General features: G+C 54.5%; 1 protein-coding gene across 3 annotated transcripts; it reads right to left on the reverse strand.

Annotated features, from left to right (window-relative positions):
* Positions 1 to 465: 465 nt before the first annotated feature.
* SYT12 (synaptotagmin 12) lies at positions 466 to 22,774 on the reverse strand. 3 transcript variants are annotated; one of them, XM_055415418.2, is made up of 9 exons: positions 22,558 to 22,773; positions 18,295 to 18,460; positions 17,446 to 17,502; positions 10,765 to 10,958; positions 8,706 to 9,098; positions 5,498 to 5,713; positions 4,250 to 4,370; positions 3,020 to 3,153; positions 466 to 1,708 (listed from the first exon to the last, which is right to left on the reverse strand). In XM_055415418.2, exons 2-9 carry the CDS (start codon positions 18,380 to 18,382, stop codon positions 1,535 to 1,537), a joined length of 1,377 nt encoding a protein of 458 aa, XP_055271393.1. In that variant the 5' UTR covers positions 18,383 to 18,460; positions 22,558 to 22,773; the 3' UTR covers positions 466 to 1,534. The 3 variants fall into 3 exon arrangements, with proteins under 3 accessions (XP_055271393.1, XP_055271396.1, XP_088688359.1); XM_055415421.2 differs by lacking the exon at positions 18,295 to 18,460 and having other exon boundaries at positions 22,558 to 22,774; XM_088832233.1 differs by lacking the exon at positions 22,558 to 22,773 and having other exon boundaries at positions 18,295 to 19,835.
* Positions 22,775 to 23,746: the final 972 nt, after the last annotated feature.

Here is a 23,746-nt window from a genome sequence, read left to right on the forward strand (position 1 = left end):
TAGGGTGGGGTAGGCGTCAAAGACTCCTGTGGGCCTGTAACAGCCCCGCCCTGGCTTCCAGGCTGGAGCCCCCTGGGGTGCCATCCACACGGCAGAGCACCCCCTCTCCATAGGGCCAAAGCTGGGCTCCCCTGAAGCCACAATCTGCTGGCCTCTTCTCTTGCCCCAGGGCTCTGTCCTGGCCTTAAATGTTTCTCTTGATGGCTCGCCGCCCCACCCCCTCCACTGTCAACCCCTCGCCTGAGAATCTCAGGGTCTGCTTCTGGAGCTCAGCCTCGGGCATCTGGTGTTCTGATGGTTTGAACTGGGCTCCAGAGCCACCTCCTTTCCCTAGGCTTCAAACCTGTTCCCCCCACTCCATCCTGACCCACTTCAACGTCCCCCACAACCACCACTCCGGCCACCCTTTCTCCAAGGTCCCGCCCTGGGGATTCCACCACATCCTCCCAGGAGCCTGTGCCCACAGAGGCCTCTCCCATGCCCCCGGCAGTCTGTATTCTGTCCACCCCATTGCCCCCCAGCCCCCCTCAGCTGAGGCATCTCTCTTCCCTACAGGGCCTGGCCTGGAGGGACGCCAACCAACACGGTAGAGCCAGTGCCTGATTTGTGTGGGGCTAAACACAGATCTGGGTTGAAAAGAGTGGAGGGTCTCCCAGGCTGCAGGGGCTGGCCAGCTGTGTGTCCCCTGGCCCTGGGCTGGCCTGGGCTGGGGCTGGGCCTCTTTGGACCCCTGGGCCTTAGAGGGTTATGGTTCTAGGGATTAGATTTCACATAGGATGAGGCTGGAGGTGCTGTCCCAGGTGGCCTGTGGGCCACCACTTGGCCTGGTGCCTCGGTCCCTCCTCCTGCCCAGAGAGAGGCCCCTGTGTCCACGGCAGCTGGTGAAGGACTGCGTTTGTGATGCGGTCACAATCCTACCCAGCTAGGCCAAGGCTGGGATGCGGCCCCGGACCCAGCTCTCTCCATGCCCCTCCCAGCGCAGCTCCCATGTTGCCCCCCATTCTCCCCGGTCCCCCTGAGCCCTCCACAGGTCCTGGTGGCAGGGCCGCCATCTGCACCGAGAAGATCACCGGGGCAGGGGGATCTCGTCTCCCTGACCTCCTAGGGGCTGGCCTTGTTCATGTCACCCCAGCCTGTGCCTCGCACAGCACCTGGCCCCCAAGACTCACAGGGTCCCTGTGCATGGCTTCGCAGCAGGGGTGGGGTGTGGGGAGCTCTGAGAGGCCAAGGCACCCCCAGGCCGAGGGACAGACCTGCTGGGGATCTGAAAATGGGGGCACAGGGTGCCGATTCCTGGCTGCGCTCCCCGAGTCCCGGCCCAGCCACAGCTGGTCCTCAGTGAGAGACAGCCCTGGGTCCCCTGACATTCAGTCAGGCCTGTTCCTCCAACGCAGCCCGCATTGAGGGATCATGATGGCTCTCGGGGACTCCACTGGGGGTCCCGGCGTTTATGGTTCCGGCCGGATGATAGAGAAAGGTGTCAGAGCTCAGCTTGTGCTGGGCTCCGGTGCCCGCCCCGGCCCTGCCCCGGCTGCTAGTTTCGCCGGACGGGGTGCCACATGGACACGGGCCTGCGCAGCGTGGCCAGCATCTGGTTCCAGTGGGTGGTGCCCATGCCACTGGCCGACGGCCCGATGATGACGTGGCCCACGTTGTCCCCACGGCCGTCACTGCTGCTCTCAGCCACCGTCACACGGAGAGACAGGTCCTGGGGAGGAAGTGACATGGGTGCTGGGGACCAGGGGTGGTGCCTGAGGTCCCGCATGGCCCCCAGACCCCAGCCGAGTGCCAGGCACGGCCCCCCTGAATCTTCACCTCTGACCTGTCTGACCCCACAGCCCCGCCTCAATGCTTCCTTGTTGGGTGACCCAATGACTTGGGCTCTTTCTACCTCAGTTTCCCCATCTCTAAAACAGTGGTAATCATAGATCCTATCTGTTCCAGGAACAAAATGAGTTAAAAAGCGTAGAGTCAGAGAGTTATGGATGTCTGATGTTGTGCCTGAGATAATGTGTTGGACTTATAATTTAGGAAGGGAGGAAAGAAGTTGCTTGAGATCAAAGTAGTGAAGCTGAGACTGGAACCCAGCCTGACTTCTCTCCTTCCTCTCCCCCACCTCTCAGCACCCCCTCACCCCACTTCGTCCCAAGAGTTAGCCCGCCTTAAGAGGCTGCGAAGCAGGAGAAGGGGCAGGATGATCGCCCAGAGGAAGCGGGGGGCAGACGGGTGGCCTGCCCCATGAGAGTGGCAGGGGAGGACCAGCCAGGGACGCTGGGATGTCTGCCTGGATTCGAAACACCCAGAGTGAGGCAAAGTTCTGGGTTTTCAAATTCAGACAGGGTGTCCCAGGAGGGGAGACCAGGGGGTTTCTGTACAGCCCTAGGGCCAAGGGGCAGGTTTGGGCTTCAGGCACAAAAAAGACGGATGGAAGGAAAGAGTAAGGGAAGGTGATGAGCTCCCCATCCTCTGAGGCAGGCAAGCCAGCTTACCAGCATGGCCCGGGCCTCAGCCTCTGCAGACCTCCCACCCTTGGTCTGTGATATCTGTGCTGGGAAGGGGGTCTCCCTGGAGCATATTGCCTTCTGAAGGCCAAGGGCCTCTGGGGAGGTCAGCCAGGCCTCTGTAGGCAGAACCTCAGGAGTCTGGGGGCCTGACCTCTGGGCCTTGGCCCAGCCCCGGCTCATCCCTAGGCCTGTGCAGTTCCCTCCCCTGGGAACTGTCTTCCCCCAGATCTCAGCTTAGCTATCCCCACCTGCCGAGCCGAGCCCACTGCCAAGGTCTGCGTGTTCCTTATGGGCAGGAGCTGTCTGGGGACTTCCCTGCCTGTCCGCTGTGAGTGTCCAGGAAGCAGTGCCCGTATCCCCGGCACCCACCAGAGGGCAGGTACCTAGCGGGTGTTCAGTACATGCTGCTCGACTAGAAAGGTGATGGCTTAGGGCCAACCATCACCGCCCGCAGACGCCCCGAGGATCGAGGCTGGAGGGAGTGGAGGGCCCCTCCCCTGCGCTATCCCCCTCACCTGGAGCACAGTGGCTGGCACGGAGAAGATCATGGCTTCGTTGAACACTGGGTTAGGGTCGTCCCTCTTCACTGCTGTCTTCTTTTTGCTCATCTTCCTCCCATCCTGCAGCAGGTACACCTTGACGAAGGGATCTGTGAGTGGGGCGGGGGGTGGAGTGAGGCCCTTGCCACACTCACTTGGCATAGACCTGCCCAGTCGCGGCAGTGCACAGGTTCCAAACTCCCCAAACATCCACTGTTTTCTTAACAAAGCTCTTTGGCTTGTGCCAGATCTTAGTCGCAGCAGGCACAATCTTCAGTTTTCTTTGTGGCCTGTGAACTCTTAGCTGCAACATGTAGGATCTAGTTCCCTGACCAGGGATCGAACCTAGACCGCCTGGATTGGGAATGGAGAATCATAGCCCCTGGACCACCAGGGAAGTCCCCTCAAACCTTCACTAGCAGCATTCTCTCCTGAAGTTCTGCCATCAGTCCTTTATTTCTTTCCTATTTTACAGATGAGAAAACTGAGGCTCACACGCACATCAAGAGAAGAGCTGGGATTTGGACTCTGGTAGCCTACCTCCCAGCCCATGCGCGTGCTCCCCTCGAATGATGCTGGGGGAGCTCCACAGAGCCGTCATTTTTCACTCTATTAATGGCCCAAACGCAAACGTCAGCTCTGAGTCACCCGGCGCCCGTTCAGTGGAGCCTGACTCAGGGACATGCGGCTCTGGAATAATGAGTCGCTGTCTGCTCGTCACTTATCACCCACTGGGTGTCCTTGCTACACCTGCCGGGACCCAGGGTCCCCCAGGCTCCCAGTCAGGCTCCTGCAGCCCTCAGTCTTCAGTTACCCGAGGCTGAGGCTCACGCAGACCTGAGACATCAGACCCCGCCTGATACCAACACCGTCTCGGTAGCACTGGTCCCCGTTTGGGATCTGGGATGAAGTCCAGCCTCTGGGATTGCCCACTGTGTTTTCATACCAGTGCCCCAGCCTCCTGCTCTCAGAGTCGCATCCCTCCCCCCAGGGGCTCCCTGTTCCCCCTCCATGGTTCCCATGTTTCTCCAGCTAGATTAATCTTCTCACCGTGCAGAGCTCCTGAGCCCAGCCTAGGCTGGGGGTGGGGAGCTTGGCGCTGGGCCCTACACCTGCTGATGCCCCCAGGTGCCCAGGGCTTAGCAGCTAGGGCGCAGCTCCCACCTGCCACATGGAGGAGGAGCCAGGCAGCCAGCGGGGCCTTACCCGCTGTGGTCTTGTCGTTGGTCCAGATGAGATTCTTGGCTTTCACCACGACTACGGTAAGGCGCTCTGCCGTTGGGAGGTAGCTGAGCGACAGCAGGATCTCACCCACGGCGTCGGCGGCCTGGAGGGCGAGTGGGTGGCTCAGAGGGCTTCCGCACTTCCTTCACCATTGAGGAGGTGCTGCTCTTGGGACTCTTTACCCCAGGGCACCAAGCTGGTGGGACTGAGAGACGGACCCCTCCCCTACTCCAGGGCACCCTCCCCACCTCCCACTGGGAATGGTCCTGCCTTGGAAGGAGGACCAGAGGTTGCCTGTCAAATGTAGCAACAAATTCATTCCCTCATTCCAGACCGAAGAAAACATTCTGTGGTAGTAGCACTTAGAGGGTCCCAGTGGACTGGAACTGGCAGATCCTTTGCTTCAGTATTGGCTCAGATGGTAAAGGATCTGCCTGCAATGCAGGTGGCCTGGGTTCGATCCATGGGTCAGGAAGATCCCCTGGAGAAGGGAATGGCCACCCACTCCAGTATTCTTGTCTGGCGAATTTCACGGACAGAGGAGCCTGGCGGGCTACAGTCGATAAGGTTGCAAAAACTGAGCGATGAACACTATCACGTTCACTTGCTTAAATAACAGTGATGCTCCCCAGGCACTGCTACACTTAGGAAGTTGAACTGCAGCTTGGCCTCCATCTGAAATAACTTACTTGGGGCCAGAGAGGTACTTCCCTAACAGAACCTCTACAGGAGTAGAGCTTCTTAAGGTTTGGTGGCAGGAGCAGTAGAAGAGCTGTAAGCAGTGGTCAGGGAGCCATTATGTGGCTCTCTTTCTCTAATCTCCCAAAAGTGAAAGAGAAAGTCTCTCAGTCGTGTCCGACTCTTTGCGACCCCATGGAGTCCATGGAATTCTCCAGGCCAGAATACTGGAGTAGGTAGCCCTTCCCTTCTCCAGGGGATCTTTCCAACCCAGGGATCGAATCCAGGTCTCCAGCATTGCAGGCAAATTCTTTACCAGCTGAGCCACAAGGGAAGCCCAAGAATACTGGAGTGGGTAGCCTATCCCTTCTCCAGGGGATCTTCCTGACCCAGGAATTGAACTGGGGTCTCCTGCATTGCAGGCAGATTCTTTACCAACTGACCTAACCTCCTAAAGATGTCGGCATTCAGGCTGCTTTGCGGACAGTGGATCCCTCATGTAAAGCACATGCGCGTGCCGCCATCCTGGCATGCGCAGGAGGGCAGACTGACCTTGTTCTGGTCCTGCAGGTAGAGCCAGCCGCTGAAGGGCTGCAGCGGGAGGTCGAGGACAGAGAGCTTCAGCTCCACCACCCCCGTGCTCACATTCCGCTCATCTTCATCAATGCCGAACACCGAAAGCCGCAGGCTCTTCTCCTCCAGGGCTGCGGGGTCCAGCGGGATGGAGAACTTCTCATCGAAGAAGATGGAGTAGGCGTTCCTCTGGATCTGCAGAGAGGAAGGGCGGTGGAAGGAAGTCTGACGCTGGGGAGGAGGCGGCAGAAGATGCCCGCGAGGCCATGGTAGGGAGAGAGCACTGGACGGGGGAGTCCGGAGACCTGGGCTACCATTGGGTTCTGTTGACCCCACACATCAATGTCGACCCTTTCTTTAGTGGCTCAGCCCTGATGATATAAAAGCCCCCTGTCCTCCTCTCAGAGGTGGGCATCTAGTGGGCTGGCATTCAAAGCTTGACAGGCTGACTCCAAATAATTCCCACCCTCAGTGACCATGACTCCACAGAACCCTTGCCATGTGCCAGCTGAGATGGCCATCTTTTTGGCACACGTTCAAGTCCAACCCTGGGTCCAGGCATGCAGTGAGGAGGGATAACTGTCTGTGAAGCTGAGCGCCCCCGTGGGGCCTGGCCCAGGACAGTCTGAATGTCATGGGGCAGATGGATGGATGGAATGATGAGGCAAGGCTGGGAAGACTCTGTTTCTAAGCCTAGTCCTGCCTGGTGGGCGCTACTGGCCTCCTCCCAGGAAGCCGTGGGCAGTCCCTGGGCAGGTTCACGCGCGGGCCCTGCTCCCCCTCCCCTCCGTGGGGGACTGCCTTAGTCACTGCCTGGCGTTATTTTAAGAGAGGAGCTGTCATCCCTGGTACCTTGCCTGAAGCCGGGGAGCTGCCCCCCTACTCACTGGGATTGGCTGGGCTGGGGTGCTAAGGCGCCTGCATTTCTGGGAATAAACCTGTCAGCACCTCCAAGTGTCCTGAGCCACACTCTCCAGTCACGCTCTGGGCTGAGGATAGGCTCTTACACCGCCCTGGGAGCTACATCCCCCACCCGGTCACCTGCTCAAGCATCAAGGGCTCCTCCCCTGTCGGACAAAGCCCACCTCCTGACCCTGACCCTGGCATTCAGGCTCTCCATGACCTTCAGCCCTAAATTCCTTCCTCTGGCCAAACCAGCCTTTTGACTGCCCGCTGCCCATAGAAGTGCAGGCTCCCTGATCATCCGTGCACTCTATGAGCATGTAGATGGAGAGCTCTGGGGTCGAGTTCTGGATTTCTGGCTCACTTGCTGGGGTTCTCGTGGGCAAAGGACTTCCATCAGCTTCAGTTTCCTCATCTATAAGATGCCCTCAATCCATCCCCCATCCCTGGGGCTAATGAGAGGGATGCAGATGGGTCGGGCGCTGTGAACCAGGTTCTCAGCACACATCAGGCTGTGGCGGCAGCTGTCAACCTGTCCCCTCAAGGGATGGATCCAGAACCACCCAGGGTCCTCCAGGCAGCTGAGGCCGCAGGCAGCGTGCTTTGGGCTTGAGAGAAACGCTTCACGGTCCTGACAGACAATCCATGGAGAGCTGACCAAGGACTGGGCTAAGGACTTTATATATATATATGAGAAGGAAATGGCAACCCAATCCAGTATTCTTGCCTGGAAAATCCCATGGACAGAGGAGCCTGGCAGGCTACCATCCATAGGGTCGCAAAGAGTCGGACACGACTGAAGTGACTTAGCTTGCAGCATATATATATATATATATATTTATATATATGTATATAGGATTTCCCTGGTAGCTTAGCTGACAAAGAATCCACCTGCAATGCAGGAGAACAGGGCTTGATCATCCCTGGGTTGGGAAGGTCCCCTGGAGGAGGGCATGGCAACCCACTCCAGTATTCTTGCCTGGAGAATCCCCTGGACAGAGGAGCCTTGGGGGCTGCAGTCCATGAGGTCGCACAGAGTCAGATAGGACTGAGAGCTGTATGTATTTGGCTGTGCTGGGTCTTAGTTGCAGCGTGTGGGATCTAGTTCCCTGCTGTCAAACCCAGGCCCCCCAGCTTTGGTAGCCGCTGGACCACCAGGGAAGTCCCAGGACTTTGCAGATATTAATGCATTCCTTCCTCAAACATGATGATGCCCATCTGACAGATGGGGAAACTGAGTTGAAGTGACTCCAGGTCACACTTCAAGGAAGCAGAGAAGCAGGATTTGAACCCAGGCAGTCAGGCTCCAGGGTGCTGCTCCTAACCGTCCCCTGGACTGCCTCTCTGAAGCTGGCCTCCCCTTCTCAGCCCTGCGTTGGTTCTAGCCCCTCCTGGAGTGAGGGGGTGGGGTGGGACAGGAAGGGAACTACAGTCTCCACCGCTGAGGAGCAGCCCGTTTTCAGCACGGGAAACAGGACTGGACACTGGGCCCTGGACCTCAGACTCCTCCTGCTGTGGTCAGAGGCCGTGCTGGGCTGACTTTGTCTGCTGGTGCTGGGCAGTAGGGCGTCTCGTGTAGACCTCGCTGTCTCTTGGCAAGGCGGGGGTGCCGTCTGGAGCGGAAACCTGGAGCAGGTTGCTGGTCCCTCTTCGTACCCTTTCCAGCTTATTCTGCATCCTCCCTCCCACTGCTTTCAGCCCCAGGAGCTGACCTCCAAGGGCTCCATCAACAGGCTCCCTTGGGGTTGGCCAGGAGGGGTCACTGGAGGGAAAACGGAAGCTGCAGGGAGGTCAGGGTGCTTACTCCCCCAGTCCTCGGCAGGATGGCTGCGAGTTGACCATGCCCCTTAACCAAAGGACACAGTCCTTATCCAGATGGCCCTCGGCACACAGTGGTCTCTGGGTAACTTCCCCTGCCCCCATCCCCTCGGACCAGGGTACCGCGCCATCCCTGAGGTCGCCCTACATACCACCACAGATTTACATCAGTCCTGTTACCAAACTCTCCCCAAATGAGCCAACATGAACCTGTTTTCCCTCCCCTGCCAGGACCTGAAGTTGACACAATTGACAATTGGACAATTACACTGGATGCATTTGGTAGGTTTGCTGGAGGCCCCAGACTATGCGGTCTGTCCTCCCTATAGCCAGCACCTTCCACTCTGGGATCAGCATCTGAATTCTCTAGCGCCCTCCTCAGACCCCGCCTGGCCCAGCAGCCCTGCCTGCCTGGGCACGACTCCTGTGTCCGGGGGCACACCCCCGCCCCCGAGCCGCCACTCACCCGGGAAATGCCCACGATCTGCTCGTCCGGCAGCAGGCTGACACGCATGAAACAAGACTGGAAGCTGGCTTCCTCCCGCTCCAGGAGATCCTTGCCCTGCAGCACAGCCACGTGGAGGGTGTGGGAGGCGGCGTCGTAGTCCATGCTCACCTCCACCTGGCCCAGCGTGAAGTCCTGCCCGAAGTTGTTGCTCACGGAGGAGACGGAGTTCAGGGAGTCGGCCGACTGGGATTTCCGGAGGGTCCCGTAGGGGGCCAAGTCCAGCTCGCGGCCCATCAGCTCCAGGGGCCCCAGCTCGCTGATGCTTTCAAAGGTGTCCTCGATGCTGAGGCTGCCTTTGCGACTGGGGGGCCCCCTAGTGCTGGCGCGCTGCGTATTCCAGGCCGGCACTCTCTAGGGCGAGAAGGCGCATGGGAGCATTGGAGGGCAATAGGCTTGGTCTTGAAATGTGGTTAGTCCCATTCATGCAACACACCTCCTAGCTCCCCTTTTGCAAAAACGGGGCATGCCTTAGAAACAGTCTTCTTTAATATTATTTCATGTTACTTAGCTTTCCCTCTCTTTCCAAGATACAAGAGAGCCTTTTCTGAAAATGTTTAGTTATATGAACCGAATTTCATTAATAAAGATGTTCACTGAGATGACGTGTATGAAAAGGAAAAATAATTAGCAATCTAAGTGTCCAGCAGAAGGGGATTGGGTAAGAAAACTAGACTACAGATACTCAACAGACAATGGAGCAGCCTCAAAGGAAGCTTACAAAAAGTCTACCACACGAGAAAGCTTTCATGTTGGATAACACTAACTCTAATAGGCAAATTTTTCTTTTCTCTAAATTGATCTTGGGATTTGAGAAAACAAAAGCCTGTGTATAGTAAGCATCTCCCTTGTTGGTAGTCTTCGTTACTGTATTTTTTAATGGCTCCATTAATTTGCGGTTAAGTGGATAGCCATCGTTTATGTTACTGTTCCCCGACTGTTGGACATTTATCTTGTGTTTCACAAACATAAACCATGAAGCATTGAATAGCTTTCTTAAAATCTCAACTTAAAGGACAGTCTTTTTGACAGCTTCTGACACATGTTTCCAAAACGCTCTTTGAAAAAGTTGTGCCAATTTACAGTCCTCCCAACAGAGTAAGAGATCATTCCTTCCAAAACCTCAAATGAGTGAAGCACGAGGGGACCTTGTCTGGTAACAGGTTCTGGCTGTGCTTTCTGGAACTCTCCATGATGTTAGCAAAATCCTCTGCCAAGTGTCAAGTGATGAAATGTTTAGCAATATATAGAGAGCCCTAAAAATGTTTACACTCCCTGATACAGTAATTTCACATCTGGGCATCCTTTCAAAGTACATAATCCCACATTAAGACAAAGTTTTACATATAAACCACTTACTGTATTATTTATGGTGGCATTTAGTAAATCATGGCACATACATAAAAAAGAATCTTATGCAGTCATTAAAATGTTTATGATCAACAACATGAGAAAGTGCTTCAACTTTAAGTGAGATGAAAAGAGTAGGGTATTAAATTCTATGGAGAAATGACATCCATTGTATAAAAACTATGCACGGAAAAAAGATTGGGGTGGGGGCTAGATTTAAAATGTTGGAGAATAATTCAGTCGCTTGCCTCTGGGTTGTGGCTTTGGGGGAGGTTTTTCTTGTTTTTATTTTCCTGTATTTTTCACAGGATGGTGGGGAGGGTTTGTTTGTTTAGGGTTTTTTTGCTTTGCTTTTAAAATTTGGTCATACCGCATCACTGGTGGGATCCCAGATTACCCAGTTTACCCAGGCCCTGGGAGTGAAAGTACAAAGTCCTAACCCCTGGCCCACAAGGGAACTCCCAGGATGGTGTTTTAAATGTAAAGCATTCATTCATTCACCAAGTATTCATTGATTACCTAGCTGGACTCTGTTGGAGATGTGGAGGAGGACAAGGGACCCTGTTGACAGGAGGAAATTAACCGGGAGCAAGTTGGGGAGGGATTGGGGGTCAGTCCTGAGAGTGGATGGTGGAGGCGGGGCGGGGACCCAGGAGAACAGAAGCCTCACCTTCGGCCTGGCCTCCACGTAGGTCTCGCCATACTTCTGCTGAAGGTATCTGTAGTCATAGTTTGGGAACGGGGAGGGGCTGGGGAAGCTCCCTGACGTCCAGAGCTTCCACAGACTCACGGCTGCAATTCCCAGCAGAGCCAGCGCCCCAGCGGCGTAGACACCCACCTCCCAGTCAGGGGGGCTCTTGATGACTGAAGGCAAGAGCAGAGCAATCTCTCATTAATGGGCCTTGGGGCCTCTCAATCATTATACATCCCCACCCAGGGAGTCCCCAGTTCAGCACCGACTTGCTTATTCATTGAATAAATAAATAAATAAATATATATATATATTTAGTCTTTATTGAATTTGTTATGATGTTACTTCTGCTTTATGGTTTGGTTTTTTGGCTTTGAGGCAAGTGGGATCTTCGCTCCCCAACCAGGGATTGAACCTGAACCCTTGCAGGTGAAGTCTTAATCACTAGGGAAGTCCCTGAATAAATATTTATTGTCTTTTATATCAGGTGTTGTGCTGGGTGCTGGGGGTCCAGTGTTGAACGAGATATACACTCTCTAATTTCTGCTTCTGGCCACTTTCCACAAAAACACGTTTCTAGCAGGAGCGACACTTGGTTAGAGCAGGTGAAGAGCTGCGAACAATAGTTAAATATTCTTTAGGCTTTACATGGATAGGGTTGTTCTTGCCTCTCTGAGTTCTCTCAGCCTTCAGAGGACCTCTGCTTCTGGATAATCAAAGCAGAATTTTGGGATCTGGGGGAAGCAGAAGGGGGCTTGGGGGTGAAAAAGAAATGATCCCCTTTATGCCTCAACCTTCATCAAGAAGAACCTAATGTCCATCAGTTGATGAATGGAAAAATAAAATGCAGTACCTTCTTACAGTGGAATATTATTTAGCAATAAAAAGGCATGAAATACTGATATATGCTCCAAAAAGGATGAACCTTGAAAACATAACGCTGAGTGAGGGAGCTGGTCCCAAAAGACCACATGTTGTATGATTTTATTACTATGAAATGTCCAAGACAGGGAAAACTCTACAGACAGAAAGTAAATTAGTGTCAGGGGCTGCTGGGGGGAGCGGTGGGGGGTGTGGAGTATGGGGATTCTTTTTAGGGTGATGAATATATTCTAAAAATTGATTGTGCTCATGCTTGCACAATAGATGAACTACAGCCCACTGAACTGTACCTTTTAAATGAGTGAATCAGCATGTGAGTTTTATCTCCATAAAACTATTACTGAAAAACAACATACAAATAAAAACACTCCAGCCAGAAGCGAGAGGCGGCTGTGGGCTGTGCAGGGCTTGGGGACAAATCTAGATGCTCAGACGCTTTTCGTGCACGGGTGAGCCAATAACTTTCCTTATCTGAGCCTCACTGTCCCCAGACAGTAATTAACCACCCCCTCAGCTGTGCTGGGTAGGTCCTCATCCAGCATGGTGCTTGGCCCATGGCAGAACCATAAATGTTAAGTCACTCTACTGGGAAACCTGGTTCTTCAATCCCCCAGAGAAGTCAACGAGATAGTAAGGTTCATTTTGCAAAAGATCGAACTGTTGGCAAAGACAATTCTCTAAAGCATTCTCGAGCCCATCTTTGCATGAAATGTTCCCTTGGTATCTCTAATTTTCTTGAAGAGACCTCTTGTCTTTCCTATTCTGTTGTTTTCCTCTATTTCTTTACTTTGATTGCTGAGGAAGTCTTTCTTATCTCTCCTTGCTATTCTTTGGAACTCTGCATTCAGATGCAAAGATGGGCTTGATAAAGGACAAAAATGGTACGGACCTAACAGAAGCAGAAGATATTAAGAAGAGGTGGCAAGAATACACAGAAGAACTGTACAAAAAAGATTTTCATGACCAAGATAATCACGATGGTGTGATCACTGACCTAGAGCCAGACATCTTGGAATGTGAAGTCAAGTGGGCCTTAGAAAGCATCACTACTAACAAAGCTAGTGGAGGTGATGGAACTCCAGTTGAGCTATTTCAAATCCTGAAAGATGACGCTGTGAAAGTGCTGCACTCAATATGGCAGCAAATTTGGAAAACTCAGCAGTGGCCACAGGACTGGAAAAGGTCAGTTTTCATCCCAATCCCAAAGAAAGGCAATGCCAAAGAATGCTCAAACTACCGCACAATTGTACTCATCTCACACGCTAGTAAAGTTATGCTCAAAATTCTCCAAGCCAGGCTTCAGCAATACGTGAACCGTGAACTTCCAGATGTTCAAGCTGGTTTTAGAAAAGGCAGAGGAACCAGAGATCAATTGCCAACATCTGCTGGATCATGGAAAAAGCAAGAGAGTTCCAGAAAAACATCTATTTCTGCTTCATTGACTATGCCAAAGCCTTTGACTGTGTGGATCACAATAAACTGAGGAAAATTCTGAAAGAGATGGGAATACCAGACCACCTGACCTGCCTCTTGAGAAATCTGTATGCAGGTCAGGAAGCAACAGTTAGAACTGGACATGGAACAACTGACTGGTTCCAAATAGGAAAAGGTGTACGTCAAGGTTGTATATTGTCACCCTGCTTATTTAACTTATATGCAGGGTACATCATGAGGAACGCTGGGCTGGAAGAATCGCAGGCTGGAATCAAGATTGCCGGGAGAAATATCAATAACCTCAGATATGCAGATGACACCACCCTTATGGCAGAAAGCGAAGAGGAACTAAAAAGCCTCTTGATGAAAGTGAAAGAGGAAAGTGAAGAAGTTGGCTTGAAGCTCAACCTTCAGAAACCTAAGATCATGGCATCTGGTCCCATCACTTCATGGGAAATAGATGGGGAAACAGTGGAAATAGTGTCAGACTTTATATTTTTGGGCTCCAAAATCACTGCAGATGCTGATTGCAGCCATGAAATTAAAAGACGCTTACTCCTTGGAAGGAAAGTTATGACCAACCTAGATAGCATATTAAAAAGCAGAGACATTATTTTGCCAACCAAGGTTCGTCTACTCAAGGCTATGGTTTTTCCAGTGGTCATGGATGAATGTGAGAGTTGGACTGTGAAGAAAGCTGATCGCCGAAGAATTGATGCTTTTGAATTGTGGTGCTGGAGAAGACTCTTGAGAGTCCCTTGTACTGCAAGGAGATCCAACCAGTCCATTCTAAAGGAGATCAGTCCTGGGTATTCATTGGAAGGACTGATGCTAAAGCTGAAGCTCCAATACTTTGGCCACCTCAGGCGAAGAGTTGACTCACTGGTAAAGACTCTGATGCTGGGAGGGATTGGGGGCAGGAGGAGAAGGGGACGACAGAGAATGAGATGGCTGGATGGCATCACCGACTCGATGGACATGAGTTTGAGTGAACTCCAGGAGTTGGTGATGGACAGGGAGGCCTGGTGTGCTACGATTCACGGGGTCGCAAAGAGTCGGACACGACTGAGCGACTGAACTGAACTGAACTGAAAGCATTCTCAGTGTTGCCTCTACACTGGATTCAACTGGGGACACCCAGGCACACAAGAACTTGCCCAAGGTCACAGAACCAGGAAGGGGTGATGCTGGGATTCCAATTCTGTCAGTCAGACTCCAGAGCAAGCAGGGGTAACCACTGCCCCACCCAGCCTCTGCCTGCACAGGTCCCCAGCAGCAGGGTGCAGAGATGTGAGGAGGGTGTTTCAGGAGTGGCGGTTTCTCGTCACACAGCCGTTGGGCATCTACTATGTGCGAGCACCCCCTGGAGCCCCAGGCTCAGTCCCTTAAGTGGGTCACAGTCCCCGGGGGTGGGCAAGTCAATACAGGACAGTGATGGGTGTCATGATGAGAATAGCCCAGGAGGGTTTTGCAAAGAGGTACGCCCAAGCTGGGACATGCAGGAGCAGCAAGGATTGTGCGGCCAAGGGACTTCCCTGGTGCTCCAGTGGCTAAGCCTCTCCGCTCTCAATTCAGGGGGCCGGGGTTCGATCCTTGGTCAGGGAGGAGGCCAGTGTGCAAAGCTCAGAGAGTTCAGAGCACCGGGTTAACAGTGAGGGAAGGGGGCGTTTGGGGAGGAATCATGCAGCAGTGGGAGGCCCCAGCCCATCCCAGCTGTGCTGAACCCAGCCAGCTCCACCAGAATTTACAACACTCGCTCCAGAGAAGGGCAGGGCCCAGCTTTCAGCCCTGGCATTTACCCAGCTCTCAGCACCCTACGGGGTCCCTTCCTCCACTTTGGGGATATTCCCGACCCAGGGACTGAACTCAGGTCTCCTGCACTATGGGCTTATTCTTTACCATCTGAGCCACCTGGGAAGTCTCTAGAGGGGAACTGAGGCTAACAGAAGCTAAAGAACACATCTATTAATATTTCTGGGCTCAAGGCCACCAGGGTGAGAAATGGAGAGTCTGGTGTAGGTGCCTCGGCTCCCGGAGGCCATGTCGCCTCCCTGGCTCCTGTCTCCTCATCCAGAAAGAGGGCATGACACCAAAATCACCCACCATCCAGTGGTCCCACACGGGGGGATGAGAACGGTTATTCTCAGGGAAAAATCTCAACAAGTTTCCTGTCTGCGGTGAGTCAGCGAGTCTGTATTTATAACAGCAGAAATCTGAAAACAGCCCCAAGGTCTGACCGAGGGGGCCAGTGGGGGCCAGTGGCGCTGTCTCAGGAGGGACCGTCGCTGGGCTTTGAGAATGACAATTGAGGTCATCGGGACGTCGCCGTGGCAATGCAGAGAACTGTCTCAGGCATTGTTAAGAGACGAAAAAAAAATCAATCCCCGACACGGTATAACCAGATGATTTTGATATAAAAATCACACAGCGTGTAGGCAAGGGCTGGGCAGACCAGAGAGAGGAGAGAAGAGGCAGAAGAAATGCGGATGGAGAGATAGCGAGCAAACCTGTGTGCTCCTGACTCTGCTGTGAGAATGTGATCGGTGGGATAAACAAAATCACCAGGAGCTACGGAGGGCCCAAAGCGGGCCAGGCTCTCAGGAAGCCCGGTGAATGGGGGTTGGGAGGGGCCGGACCTGGTGCCTGGAGAGTGAAGTGTGTGAGTGTGTGTGTGTGTGTGTGTGTGTGTGTGTGGCAGGAGGCGGTCTCCCACCCAGATGCACAGGCAGCCCAGCAGGCTCACTGGGGCCTGGGTGCTGGCAGGAGGCGGACACAGTCCACAGGGGCAGTGGACACGGCAAGGGGGCTGAGCATCACCAGGCTCCCCTGAGAGTGAGGATCCCGGGGGCTGAGCGCCTGAAGCCAGCTCCCTGGTTGGCACAAAAGCAGGGCAGGGCAGACAAATCCCCAGGAGGCTGACATGAAATGATGACAGTTAACGCTCATCTATTTACTCATTTTATTGCGTGCCAGCCTCAGGACCGTATGGGAGGAATTCCCGCGGGGAAGTGAGGTCTGAGCTGAGACCAGGAATGAAGAGAAGCAGCCTTAGGAATAACTGTTCCCTCAATTTGCCAGGCTCTGTTCCAAACACTTCCTGTATATTAACCCACCGAGTACTCAGAACAACCCTGAGAAGATGGTTCTATTATTATCCCTATTTCACAGACGGGGAAGCTGAGAGAGAGGAGCGATTCGCTGCCAGACAACCTGGCTGCAGCTCGGTGCTCTTATCTCACACAGGCCTTGAGGACTTAGCCAGGCAGAGGCAGCGAGCACTCCAGGTGAAGGGCACAGCATGTGCAAAGGCCCAGAGCCGTGTTTGCACAGTAGGGCACTTCACACATGTTAGCTCACAGAGGCCCCCAGTTTACAGATGAGTAAGTAGAGGCTCAGAGAGGTTTCATCACTCACCGAAGGCCACGCCAAGGCCTTCAGATAGTAAGTGAGCCTGCAGATAGAAAGTGAAAATTCCTGGCTGGGAGTTGGGAAAGGTGGTTTGCCCTTCAGCTCTGTCCTGGGCTGGCTGAGGGCTGAGCTAGGGGAGGAGCTGGAGGGATGGGGAGCCACGGCCTGGGAGACCTGGGTCCATGTCCTGGGTCTGTTACTTAGTCACTGTCCCTTTCCTGAGCCTCCCTTCTCCCATCTGTGAATGGGCAGGGGAACAGACGGAGAAAATGTGGCGAGTGCATTTCAGCTGTGACACCATCCGCCATCACCCTGAGTGTGTCTGGGGTCTTGAGGCTGGTCCCAAGGGTGCTGGCTTTGCTAGACTGGACGACCACTGAGTTCAATATCCTGTGCATCTCATATCAACCTTCCTGGTTTTCCTTGCATTTGGCTCTAGGAACGGCCCTAGGGCAGTGGATTCCACACAGCAGGCTCAACCTTAGGAGCCGAAGGACAGGGGCCTCCTGGGGGACCCCCTCAAGTCCTTCCACAGGAAGGCAAGCGACTGGAACAGATAGAAGAGACCTCAGACTGGCCCCAATCCAGTGTGAAAGTGAGAGTGTTAGTTGCTCTGTCGTGTCCGTCTCTTTGCAGCCCCATAGACTGTAGCCTGTTAGGCCCCTCCGTCCATGGAATTCTCCAGGCAAGAATACTGGAGAGGGTGGCCCTTTCCCTTCTCCAGGGCATCTTCCCGACTCAGGGATCGAACCTAGGTCTCCCACATGGCAGGCAGATTCTTTGCCATCTGAGCCACCAGGGCTGTGTGACCTTGGGCAACTCTCTGACTATCCTCATCAATAGAACGGGGGTCTGTTACTGGGGCCCCACTGACACCCCCACCCCAGGCCTGGCGGGAGGGTCCTGTGAGATGGCTCACTGGCTGCGGGGACTCACCACTCAGGTGATATTCTGCCACGTCCACGGCCATGACGCCTGCCGCCAGGGGTGAGCCTGGAAGGAAGAAGAGAGTCAGTGGAGGGGGCTTCAGAGGGTCACCGCCCCCCACCCCGCCACGCCGCACATGCCCAGCATTCAGTACCCACACTCATGTGGAGGGGGCCTGGGCAAATGTAGTGGATTTTCATTTATTTTAAACTTTTTATTTTGTATTGGGGTATAGCTGATGAGCAAACAACGTTGTGATAGATTCAGGTGAACAATGGCGGGACTCAGCCATACATATACATGGCTCCATTCTCCCCCAAACCTCTGTCCTATCCAGGCTGCCACATAACACTGAGCAGAGCTCCATGTGCTATACAGTAAGACCTTGTTTATTATCCATTTAAAACACAGCAGTGTGCACATGCCCATCCCAAACTCCCTAACTAACCCTTCCCCCAATCCTTCCACCCGCTGGCAACAATAAGCTCCTTCTCAAAGTGTGAGTTTGTTTCTCTTTTGTATGTAAGTTAATTTGTATCATTTAAAAGTAGCAGATTTTTAAAATAGCATTTTATTTATTTTTGACCACTCCCTGTGGTTTTTCAGATCTTAGTTTCCAGACCAGGGATGGAACCTGGGCCCTCCACAGTAAAAATGTGGAGTCCTAACCCCTGGACTGCCAAGGATGTCTCTAAAAAATAGCTTAGAAAATGTCCCTTTAAAAAAAAAAAAGTGGTGTTTAAAGGACTTTTCAAGCACTCTGAAACCTCATTTCAGAGTTCTTGTTCAGTGTCTAAGTTGTGTCTGACTCTTTGCAATCCCACGGACTACAGCACGCCAGGCTTCCCTGTCCCTCACCGTCTCCTGGAGTTTGCCCCAGTTCATGTCCATTGAATTGGATCTCCAACCATCTCATCTTCTGCCATGGTGAGATGTGAGTTGTCATGGTGATGGGAGGGCCGTACTAACCAGGAAGGGCTTCACCCATGCCAGTTCAAGTGGAAGCTCATTCCTGGAATCTGGGCTGGAGATGGTGATAAGAACCTTGCCAAGGACTTCTTATACTCAAGCTGTAAGCACTTTGCATATACATTACCTCATTTAATCCCCCAACAACCCCTTGAGGTAAGTACTAGTATTATCTCTGGTTTGCAGAAGACAGTCCTGAGGCAGGGCAGTGAAGTCATTTGCCTAGGCCACACAGCTAGGAAACTGTTCAGCTCAGGCCATTCTGTTCCACACTTGCTCCCTAACCCCTGTGCCTTACGGCAGGAGGGCATATGGTTTCAAAAGGTGTCTGGGAACCCGCAGGCCAAATCAGGCACTGTGTACACACCCAAGGTGGCCCAAATTCCTGGCAGAAGGGGTTCTGGATACGTTGAAACACACATGTTAATATGAACACTCATGTCCCGGCCTGTTTCTGTCTTGCTGGGAATCTGATCATACTATAGGCTTTATTTCCCGCTTACCTGGCCCAGGCTGACTTCCTGCACTGGGACAGCCCATGCCAGCAGCATACTAGGGTGGGCTGGGGACATCCTAATGGCAAGTTCCTATAGCTGGGGACAGAACCCTTTATCTGCCATACTGGGCGTCTGGCTGTCAAGAAGCCCCTGTCTTTCCAAGGCTCCCACATGGCTCACCCTTCCCCTGCCCCCCATCACAACACCCCGGGATCTGTGCGTTCATTGAAGGCACCAATGACTCTAGGCTCAGCCAGGCCAGAAGGTCCCATAGAGAACCCCTGTGAAGGGGCAGAGGCCAAAGCACCTCTGCCTGAGAGGAGAGAGGAGAGGAAACAGAGAGGTTGAGGTTCTTGGGAGGAGGGCAGCCTAAGCAAGCTTTGAACCCCAGATTTCCCCTCTCACTAGCTCTGAGCCTCAGTTGTCCCATCAGTAAAACGGGGTTTATGACTGCCTCACCAGGGTGTTAAGAGGGAGGAAGGAGAAGGAAGTGAGGTAGGGTTTGGCAAATCTTAGCTGCTGTGATTATTAGCCTATAAATGGTCCAGTGAAAGTGAAAGTGTTAGTTGCTCAGTTGTGTCTGACTCTTTGCGACCCCACGGACGATAGCCCACCAGGCTCCTCTGTCCATGGCATTCTCCCAGTAAGAATACTGGACTGGGTAGCCTTTCCCTTCTCCAGGGGATCTTCCCAACCAGGGATCGAACCCTGGTCTCCTGCACTGCAGGCAGATTCTTTACCATCTGAGCCACCAGGGTCTAAAAGGCCGCCAAGCCCCCTACTTCGAGCAGTGGAATCATGTGGGCAGCACTACCAGCCTGCAGATGTGGTATTTTGTCTCAAAGTGAGTTGCCAGCATTCAAAAACTGGGGAGATTTCCCACTGAAAAATGGGTTTGTTTAAAAGAAAATAGATTTTCAGCTTCCCTTTAGAAGTTAGATTTAGGAATAATGGATCTCAGCCTCCCCTGGGTCAGAGCCAGAGCTGGAGCTGAGTAGGCCACGCCCTTCAGATCTGGAGCATCTGCTCTTTGGACCTGGCATCTTCTACCCTCGTATTCACTTCCAGAACCTGCTGGCCCCTGGAAGCATCTCGATTCATGAGCGTGGTAAGCAGGCTTTCGGATGAGTTAGGGAAGGTTCAGAAAGGTTAAGTGACTTGCCCAAAGCTGCACAGCCAGGAGGGGTGGAGCTGTGCCTGCCACCCTGTCCAGCACCTTGTCTATTAGTAGCCACAGCCCCGTGTAGACTTCAAAGACGCCCTCCCCATGGCCTTGCTCAAGACCCCGAGGGAGCAGAGCCTGTCATTCCCACTCCACAGAGGATGAAAGTGAGGCTCAGAGAAGGTCAGTGAGTCTGCCCAAGGTCACTGGCCAGTAAGCAGAGAGCTGAGACCGAGCCAGAGTTGGCTCTGCAGCCAGCACCCTTCTTAATGGCTTTACTTACCACTCCCGAGACCTCCTGACCCCATCCCACCCACTATGACAACCTCAGCAGACTCCTGCTGGCAGCCTGGAGGTTTGCCAGGCAGAGGGGCTGTGGCTCCAGCTTGGAACAAGATGCTGACACGGCACGGCACATCCAAGGCCAGGGCAGCCCGTGACCAGAGCTGCCCTGAGTTCTGACACGCAGGAAATGGGGCACAGCGGGGGTGGGTCAGAGCCGTTCCGAACCCTCATCTGAACCTCATCCTGAGACCCTTCCTCACTCCATCCATTCATTCTGGCCCCAACCCTCCAAACCCTAAATTGCAGGGAGCTTGCTCATTGAAAACCCCTCTAGGTTCAAATGCAGCCTTAATCATACCTACCCAGCAACACCTACCTTTTGCTGTAAGAATCAGACATAGTCCATGCTAAATGCCTCCCATGGTGTCTGGCTCGTCGTATGCATGTGATAGAAACCTGACCACTGAATGGGTGAACGGATCTCCCTTTGACAGAGGAGGAAGCCAGGGCTGAAGTCACTCAGCCTGTGAGTAGCAACGCTGGGACTGACTCCAGGGTGTGATGGGCCTGGGCCTGGGCTCCTGGCCACCATGCCACCTCCTGAGCAGGACTTTTGGGGTGGAGATGGGTGGGAAGACCTACCACGAAACTTACTGGAATCTGACCGTGGGTTGAGGACCCCTCCTGGGCTTATCAAGATGTGACTTTCCAGGAATTTGGTGACTCTGGCAGGGGAGGGGCTCCCCCTCACCCCATGTCCTTGCTCGGTGGCCCTGAACTAGCAATCTTTTGGCTCCCTTCATCCGGAGGCCAGCATGCAATGGGAAGGATCGGGGGTGGGGACAGGGGAGCCCTTGATCTCAAAGACTGGGAGCCCCTTTAGGAGCTTCAGGTTTGAAATTCTTTTCAAGGGCTCCCTCCCACTTTCTGGAATAACCATATCCTGCTACCATCCCCTCCTTAAAGCCCACAAAACCACAATACAAACCAGAGAGGGTGGTGGGAGCTTGCATTTCCTGGGCACATATTGTGTGCTGAGTTCTGTATCAAGGGCTCACCAGGTGTTATTTCAGCACACCCTCCCTGCTGCCCTCTGAGAGGACTGCTCCTCTGCCCACTGCACTGGTAAGAAAACTGAAGGGCAGGACACTACTTGCCAGTAGTCACCAGCGCTGACGAGAAGCAGGGTCCAAGCTGGGACCCCAGGCTGGGAGACCCTGCTCTCCCAAGTTGATTGGGGAAGGCTTCAGATTTCAGGGTGGGGAGGCCGGGGGCTTGGGTCTTGACCCTTCTCCAGACTGGCTGTGTTCCTTCTGGTGAGTCTCATGCCCTCTCTGAGCCTCAGTTTCCCTATTTCTAGTAGGAGGCATAGCTGCTGCTGCTGCTACTGTCCAACCTGTCACCCACTCCCTAGCTTCAGGAAAAGGTGGACATTCCAGGGTGCAGACTTGCCAGGTGCTTTGTGGGGAGGGTGGCCTCACTGGCTGAGGTAGGGGGCCACCCAGTCCCTCTGCAGCCCATGGAAGAGGGGTCACTAGGATGGCTGGCTCAGGGATCCTCCACCCACAGGCCTGGCTCCAGGTACCCCTGTTTCTCCCCAGTTCCCCACACCTTCAACCCAAATCTACAGCCCCAGGGCCTCGAGACTGACAGGCTTCCTCTCCCAAAATGCAATGGCACCAAAGGTTGGCAGAGAGACCCTGGACAGCGCCCCACCCAGGCTAGTGACAGCAGAGGCCGAGGATCCTCTTGGTTCCCCGGGGGCCTCCTGGCAATGGGGTGCGACATGGGGCATTTCCTGAAAACCCAGCACCTATGCTGCGGGGACCCTCAGGATATTTGGGGACCAAAGTGTTGGGGGGGCTGACCCTGGAGCTGGGAAGGAGGTGCGAGGCGGGGCCGGGGCAGCGGGGGCAGGCAGGGCGCTGGGAGCGTGATAGGTGTGCGTGCAGCGCGGGCGCCGGGGAGGCGTGTAAATGGCCGAGAGAGCCGCGTGTGTGCACACGCGGGGCGGGCGTGCGGGGCGCGAGGCGATGCGCAGTGCGCGGAGTGGCCGGGTCGGGGAAGGGCGCCCGGCGTGCGCTGTGCCGGCCGTGTGTGTGTGCAAGCGCGGCGCGGGTGTGCAGATGAGCGGGGCGCGCGGAGCCCGGGGGTCCCCGGCGCTGCGAGGGGCCACTGCCTTCATCCGCGCTCGGGGCACGTACTCACCCGGGCTCCGCGGAGGGGCCGCCGCTCCGGTTCGGGTTCAGGCTCGGGCTCCGGGCTCCCGCCGGCCTCCCGCAGCGCGCACGCACCGGCGCCAAGCCGGGCGCTCGCCGGCGGAGCCACCCCTGCAGTGTCGCCCCGCACCCGCCTGGGAGGAGCGCGGCGCGGGCCGGGGGCTCGGCCCGGCCGGGGCGGCAGTCGGGAGCTGCGCCGCAGTCCGGGCACGCTCCCAGGAGCCCGTCGCGCGCTCCCTGGCGCTCGCCCGCCCGCTCCCTCTTTAATTTAAAGTGACAACCCCGAGCGCTCTCTTCACTCCCGGGAGCTGCGCGGCGCTTCCGGGGTCTGAGCCGAAGATCCCCAAGCGCGTCCCGGATCCCAGGGGTCGTCCGAGGCCGAGACCAGCCCCGGGCTCCCAGGCCCAGGATGAATCGGAGTGGGTGCTGGGGTTGTGCTGACCGTGAGCTCCGAGAGCACTGGGCTCCGAGTCCGCAGGCCCCGGTTCTAGCCCGAGCGGCCGCAACCCCAGTTGTCCTGTTCCCTTTCTAGGGCCTCAGTTTTCTTTTTCCGTAAATGGGACTTGATACTGTGCACCTCCAAAGTACCGGTCAGAAAACAGGCAGCGGCGGAGGCCCCTTCTCTGAATGGTGAAACGTCATCTCACTCCTCACGGTGACCTAATGGGGCCGTGGTCACTCCTCTCTCTCTCTTTTTTTCCCCCTTTTTTAGCAGAAAGAAACAGCCTCGGAGAGGTGAGATGACCTTCCCAAGGTCACAGAGCCAAGTGTTAGCTAAGACTTGAACCTAGGTGGATGTGACTTCAAAGTCCACACTCTTAACCACTTAGGGGTCTGTGCTTTCTTTCCAAAGGAATGAATGAATCATTCAGGACATATTTAGGACGCCCCCGCTGGATGCTAGGCACAGTGCCAGGTGTGGGCGATCTTCCATCTTCCGGGAACAGGGGGACAGGTCCCTCCCTGCCAGCAGTCTGGCAGGGAGGCGCACACGCATCAGGAAGGGCTGGGATGTGCGCTGGAAGGTGCCACGTGCTGTGGGCGCAGTAACCCTGATAGCAGGCTGGGTGCGTCCCTGGTGGGGCTTCTCAGAGGATCTGTAGGATCTGGGGTGGCGTGGGGTGGGGAGGGGGTGAAGTTCTCAGGTGGCGAGTCAGAGTGCTAAGGCAGCAGTGGTT

Source organism: Moschus berezovskii, chromosome 25, assembly GCF_049115385.1.
Source record: "Moschus berezovskii isolate FMDL1 chromosome 25, NW_MosBer_1.0, whole genome shotgun sequence".
Classification (NCBI taxonomy): Eukaryota; Metazoa; Chordata; class Mammalia; order Artiodactyla; family Moschidae; genus Moschus; species Moschus berezovskii.

Coding starts and splice junctions, on each gene's coding strand:
- SYT12 (XM_055415418.2), bottom strand. CDS start 18,382: ATGACAACTCACATCTCACCATGGCAGAAGATGAGATGGTTGGAGATC. Junction 17,503..18,294: donor GGGGCAAACTCCAGGAGACG/GTGAGGGACAGG, acceptor TCTTCCTTCCAG/GCTCACCCCTGGCGGCAGGC. Junction 5,714..8,705: donor AGATCGTGGGCATTTCCCGG/GTGAGTGGCGGC, acceptor TCCTCTCTGCAG/ATCCAGAGGAACGCCTACTC.